Source organism: Mastomys coucha, unplaced genomic scaffold (genome assembly GCF_008632895.1).
Source record: "Mastomys coucha isolate ucsf_1 unplaced genomic scaffold, UCSF_Mcou_1 pScaffold1, whole genome shotgun sequence".
NCBI lineage: Eukaryota > Metazoa > Chordata > Mammalia > Rodentia > Muridae > Mastomys > Mastomys coucha.
Window position 1 is genome coordinate 27,708,983 of NW_022196891.1, and position 6,544 is coordinate 27,715,526.

The following is a 6,544-nucleotide window of genomic DNA, read 5'->3' on the forward strand; positions in this document are numbered from 1 at the left end:
GGTTGGGCGGGTGTGTGTATGGGAAATGTTGCAGGTGGGAACGCCGGGTGAGATGGTCCTCAAGGATGTTAGGGCAGCTTCGGCCCTGCGTCCTCCACCCCCTCCAGCTGGCCGCTGCTTGGCTCCATCCCCGAAGTCACTCACAGGTAGGCCACCACCTTCCAACTCTCCCTTTTTGCCCAGCAACTTTTTTCAGAACGACAACTTTGGGTAGAAGGCCCTTGCCTAGACCCAGGCTACTGCCGAAGACCTTAAAGCTATTGCAATGAAAGACTGCCCCCTGCTGGACTTTGAAGGAATAGGTCTCCCAAGAAGCTGTAGCTCCAAGGTTAAAAGCAGCAGTTCTCAACCTGCGCATCTTGACCCCCTTGGGGATGACTGCCCTTTCACAGGGGTTACCTAAGACCACTGGAAACCACAGATATCCACAAGAAATTACATCTATGAAGTGATAACAAAAATAACTGTACGGTCTGAGGTCATCCCAACACGAGAGACTGTATTAAAGGGTTGTAGCGATGGGAAGGTTGAGAACTAAGATTAAGAGGATTCTTGTTTGCCCTTCTGCTTTCCCATCCCATCACCCCAGGAGCAGGGTCCTCCTAGGCCTGCACTAGTGAAAGCCAAGGGACCTGAACACACTCCAGCCCCTCCTCCTAGTAGCAGGCATCTGTGAACATATGAGTTGGCTTGGGTAACAGTCGTGTGCACACACGGATGCCCTGGTGTGTGGAGTAGCCTTCCAGAATGGCATCGTGCAATACTCCAGGTGCCTGCAGTTGTTCTTATTTTAATAAAATACTCTGAAAGAGCAGTACATATAGACACTCTTGAGGCTATAAAATGGGATGCTTAAAAGAAAGTGGACCCAAAATAATTACACTAACTAGCTGTTCTGTGCCTCAGTTTCCTAAACAATAAAATGAGGGAAATTGGGACACATAGAGGATATTTGTTGTTGTTTGTTTTTGAGATAGGGTCTCTCCACATAGTCCTGGCTGGCCTTGAACTCACTATGTACACCAGGCTGTCTTCAAAATCACAGATATCCCTCCATCTCTGCCTCTTGAGTGCTGGGATCAAAGATGTGCATAGAGATTTTATGAGCACTAAATAACTCAAAGACTTATGGAGTCCTATTTAGGTTGGTGCCTAACATCAAGGCAAAGCTTTAAAGCTTGGGTGGTGGGAAAATGGTGCTCCAGATGTGGAGGTACACCAAACTTCCTCACACCCCTAAACCACAGCAGTGGCCAGCTGGGCACAAGACCTTGGCTGAGTCCCAGGTCCTGCTGCTTCTAAGGACAAAAGGGCTTGCCTTTCCCATGCCCTCTGAGGCCAGGCAGGCTCCAAGGGAAGATGAAGGCCCCAGAGGAGAGAGATGACATGTTCTGTAGGTTTCCATGTCCTCATTAGTGACCACAGGACACTGGTGGCCATGGAGACCTGATATGTGGCCATGGTGACTGAAGACCTGAATTTTTAATCGAATGTACTCAATTAATGTAAAATTGAAAACGGAAGCAAAGTAAAATGGTTTTTTCCCACTAAATACAGCTTTTTAATTGTGTTAAGATGTATCATATTGACTGAACATTTATATTCTAGATAGAGATATAAAGTATATAGACTACGCATGGGATTTTGAAGATTTAGCATGAGAAGGAGCATAGAATATCTCTTTAGTGGTTTTGTTTATATTAAGTATATGCCGAAATGACATTAGGATGTATTGAATTGAATAAAATATAATAAATTATTTTTGCCTGTTTTTTTTCCTTTTAATTTGGCTGTGAGAAAACTTAAGTTGCACATACGGCTGGATACCATGTCTCTCCTGACAGTGCTTTATAGATTATCCTGGGGCTAGATGATCATAAGGCAATGAGACAGATATGGAAATGTTTGGAGCATAGGGCAGGACAGAGAGTGAACGCTAGTGTGTAAGCTCCCTAGTTAACTGGGGCTCTCATTCCCAGGTTTTCCCAACTCTGTCCCCACCCCTTCCCAGGTTCAATCCTTACCCTGTCCACTCCACCCCCATCCAACTCAGGCAAGCAAGTTTCCATTCCTGAGCCTATAGATGGTTGCCCTTGTCCAGAAGGTCTTTGTGGGGCATTGACAATAACATAAGAAATCTCCGAGTCCAGGAACTCTAATGGGAATGTCTTCTGATCCTCATTCCCAGATAAACTGTGGGAAACCCAGATTCCACCGTGCTAAGATCTATAGCACCCATGGAAATGTGGGGCAGGCGTTGTGGCCACCTGTGAGCCCACTGCTAGGGGGGTAAAATCAGGTGACCCTCCAAAGCAAGCTGGCTAGCTACATTAGCCAAATTGGTGAACTCTGGGTTCAAGTACGAGACTCTGCATCGAAATATAAAGGGCAGAGCAATTGAAGAAGCAGCCAAGCGTCAGTCTGTGGCCTCCATAACATGTAAACACACATGCGTTCATGCGCACAAAACCCACACACATGTGCACACACACATGCCAAAACCAAACCAAAAGAAACTAAAGGGTTTCTTCACAGGCCCCTTTCCACATCGCCCAAGCTCCAGCTCACTAGATCCTGTATGCTTGTCTCCTGAGCATCTTTCATGACAACACAACGTGGCCTACAGGCAACATTCGGGGCAGGGACTCTCCTGCCTTAGCAGCAGAACCCTGGCTCCCTCCAACAAAGCCGAGTAGGTGGAAGGGGAAAAGAGAGGGCGGGTTCCTAGTTGTTGACGCTCTCCAAAGCTCACCTGGCCTCATCCTCGACTTCTTGAACTGTTTGTAGATGAAGTGCATCTTGTCCAAACAACACTGAATCTTCTGGATACTGTGGGCAGAAAGCAGGATGACTCAGACACCACAGTGGCAGGGAACAGGAGGGAGCCGGCTGCTTCCAGAAGCAGCCTCAGGGCCACAGAGCAGCGTGGTGCGCGATCTGGGAGTGGGGGAGCTGGCCCGAGCCAGTTATTTAGAGAACAAAGATCAAGCCTTCCTTCTCTATTCTAGATCTCACTTTCCCTTCCTCCCCTCTCCCCCCAGCAGACGAGACAGAGGGTCTGGACTGGGTAAAAGACTCCCATATTCGTAATAGACTCAATACCTGCTCCACAAAAAGAACCAACAACCCTAACTAAAACAGTAAGTCGAGACGGGGCGGGGCGGGGCGGAAGACGGCCTCTCCAGGGCCTTGTCAGCCTAGGGTTTAAAGTCATTGCTGCTTCTTCATCTTGTTTTTCACACTGGACACAACTGGTTGCCTTAGGGCACTGGGGTATCTTCTTCCCTCAGGATGCTGGGTTACTCTTCCTCATCCTCAGGACTATGTGGCTCCATTCCATCTCAGAGATTTCTAGGTAACCACCACCTTAGGTGTTTCTGGGTTTGGACTAAGTGCAAGCTTGTTCCCAGAGGCTCACACAGCCCTTCCGCTGTCCTTTTGAGAGGCTGCGGTGGCCGAGATGTGTCTAGAGCCATGGTTTCACATGTGTGAACTCACAATTGCCTTGTGAATCCGGAAAGGCACCTCGGTGCACACAGAGGGTTTGTGGAGCATGCTAGCAGCAGAGGGAAGGGGCACCTAACCCGACACATGCAGACTGTCTGCCAGAAGAGCTGCGTGTGGTGTGCGCACCGTTAATCTCAAGCACTCATGAAGTCTCCATGATGAGTTCTAGACCAGCCACTGTTACATAGTGAGGTCGTATACAAATAAAAATAAATATTTATAAAATTTTAATATAAAAAAGATACAAATAAATAAAAATAAAAATAAAAAATTTACCATAGATGAGACAGAGTACAGGAGACTGTATTCATTTTGGATCAGGTTCTATGAGGAAAGAGCTAAGCCAACCTTGTCATTTTCAAAGGTGTTTGAATTAAGAATTGAGGACCTGGGACATCAGATCCAGAGACCTCAATTGCCGTGGTCTCACTGGGACAAGGGAGTCTGTGGCTCTGCACTTGACGGATTGTGGGTGGGTAGGCATTTTTAGGTCTGTGAAAAACCTAAAATAAGTAGGGTTTTAAAAAAGCTACAAGTTAGGAGCTTTAGAGATGGCTCAGTGGGTTTTGTAGAAGACCGGGGTTTGATTCCTAGCACCCACATGGTGGTTTACAAGCATCTACAGGTCCAACTCCATGTGATCCGACGCCCTCTTCTGTCCTCTGGTAGCACTGCATGCATTTGGCTGACAGAAGTAAATGCATGAAAAACACCCATATACATAAGATGATAAAAATATAATAAATCTGTTTCTTTATGTTTTGAGGCAGGGTTTCTCTGGGTAGTCCTGGATATCCTAGAACTCACTCTGTAGACCAGGCTGGCCTTGAACTCACAGAGATATGCCTGCCTCTGCCTTCCCAAGTGCTGAGATTAAAAACATGCAACACCACATCAATTTTCCAGAGATTTTAAGCCTGCCTGCCTGCCTGCTTGCCTGTCTGTCTGTCTGTCTATCTATGTGTATATATGTATGTATGTATGTATGTCTATGTGTATGTATATATGTATGTATGTATGTATCCATCTATCCATCCATCCATCATGTGGTACTGGGAATTGAACCTGGAGCCTAGCACATGATAGGCAAGTGCTCTACCACTGTGCTACAGCCCAGGCAAAATAAGACACATTTAAAATCTCCATTGGCTGTAAGCTCTGGGGGGCGGGGGTAGGTGGATCTGACCCGCAGCCCACCTCTCGTGTACTGATGGTAACTCAGAGAAAGTGAACCTCTCAGAACGAGCCTTCTTTCATCCGTTAACTGGCAGCACTGGTGTCGGTCAGACTCAGAGAGAGGCTCTCAGTGAGAGGACCTATTTACAGACACACCCAGAGAAAAGGAGCCGGACTTCCCTGCAGAGCTATGGCGTCTGCTATGACTCCCTCCCTGTGAGTCAAGCCCCCAGTTAGGGCAGGACCTGGGTCCTCATTCCAGAGGCCAGTCTCAGGAGAGCGCCTGGCTCTTCCTTGGACTCCTTTCCCACACCCTAGCCCCTTGTCCCTGAAGAGAGCAATCAGACTGACTCAGAAAAAGCTGCTGCGCCTTTAGGAACACCGTGCACTCTCCTCCCCAGCATCCCCAGATGATGGGAACCTTACAGACCTTCTGTTGTCCTCACGAATCTGATCCCGGTTCTTCAAAAGCTCTCCACCCAGACAGCTCAGGCTCCTTTGGGTTTCTGTGACATTGTGGGAACATTTAGACAGGACCTCTGAGAACTGTGGGGCCAAAAGAGAGAATCGTGTAGGGCCCTGGTCTCAAGGCTAGGCTGTGCGGTCCTCAGGCCCACTCTCCCCATCCCTTGTTCCTGTAAAGCTCTACCCTCCTGCTTCACTCACCGTCCCCAGTCTGGACCTCAGCTCTGTGGCCTCCTTTAGTTCCTGGACGTCAGGCATCCCAGCTCCACGGCTGAACCTGGGGGGAACGAAAGGATAAGGCTGTGTTGGGGGCTTAGAAGGCAGACAAAGAGGTAGAGGACTCTACCCACACTGGGCATCGCTTCCTGGTGACAGTCTTGTTGGCTTTCTGAGGGTTTGAGACAGAAGAACCAACTTGACATGGGCCCTACACACCAAGGTTGTGATATTGCTGAGCACTGTAAAGAATAAAAGTTGAAGTAGGGTTGAAACACAGGAACTCATGAAAATATACAAGCCTACAACGCAAGGTAGCTATTAGTAAACTCCTTGCTAGAAAGTTCTATAACTAAATAGAATGAAGTTCTTCCCAGTAGAAACTATATTTCCTAGCAATCAGTAGCACATTGATGGGAGGGTACCAGCCCATAACAGTCCAGGACTTGGAACCATAAACATCCCATTGCCCTGTGGAGTGACTGATAATTCAACCCAGGATGGTTGACAGGTAGGTATCTGCAAGGTGACAAGGTGACACTACCCTGCAAGGTGACTCGGTAACTCGGCCCTGGTTCTTTTGCAGGAAAAATACACCTACACAGTAAAGAAATCACATGACCGCTATCTATAGGGTGTACCCAAGAAGGACCCACCATGGTTTATCATGTGTTCTAACACAAAATGTTTAACTTGAATCCAACAGTCTGTGGAAGCCCTAACTTATATCAAAGATGTTGTCAGGGAGGAAGAAGCAGCCAAATGACAACACAAAGGGCTATGAACCTGAGGGTGGGGCAGTGGACTGGGCGCTTCCCTAAGCGTGGAATGAAGGCAAGGTGCGTGAGGGGTGGAGTCGGAGGGAAGGACTTAATAAACTCTCAGAACAGAACTACCACATGCAAAATGTAGTCTTGGACTAGTTCCCAGTTTGGGTAAGACAAGCTATAAAAAGAATTCATAGGACAATTATGATAGAAAGTTTCCAACCATGATACAGAGGAGATGTGAACGTACTGAGGGAAGAGAGCTCACTTGCTCACTGAAGAAAGCAGGTTATAAAACGCTAAAGGACAGAATGCAGGTGGGACAGTTTACACACGCGCATGTACACACACACACACAGACACGCATGCACACACACTCACGCACACATGCACACATACACATGCACAAGCAC

General features: G+C 47.6%; 1 protein-coding gene across 4 annotated transcripts in view; it reads right to left on the reverse strand.

Annotated features, from left to right (window-relative positions):
- The window catches only part of Ikbke (inhibitor of nuclear factor kappa B kinase subunit epsilon), a 25,617-nt gene that overhangs the window by 5,631 nt on the left and 13,442 nt on the right, over nt 1-6,544 (reverse strand). For all 4 annotated transcript variants that reach the window (XM_031381843.1, XM_031381834.1, XM_031381852.1 and 1 more), the window contains 3 exons: nt 5,350-5,425; nt 5,114-5,229; nt 2,753-2,829 (listed from right to left, as the gene is read on the reverse strand). In XM_031381843.1, coding sequence (XP_031237703.1) covers nt 2,753-2,829; nt 5,114-5,229; nt 5,350-5,425 — 269 coding nt within the window. The remainder of the gene's footprint in view (nt 1-2,752; nt 2,830-5,113; nt 5,230-5,349; nt 5,426-6,544) is intronic.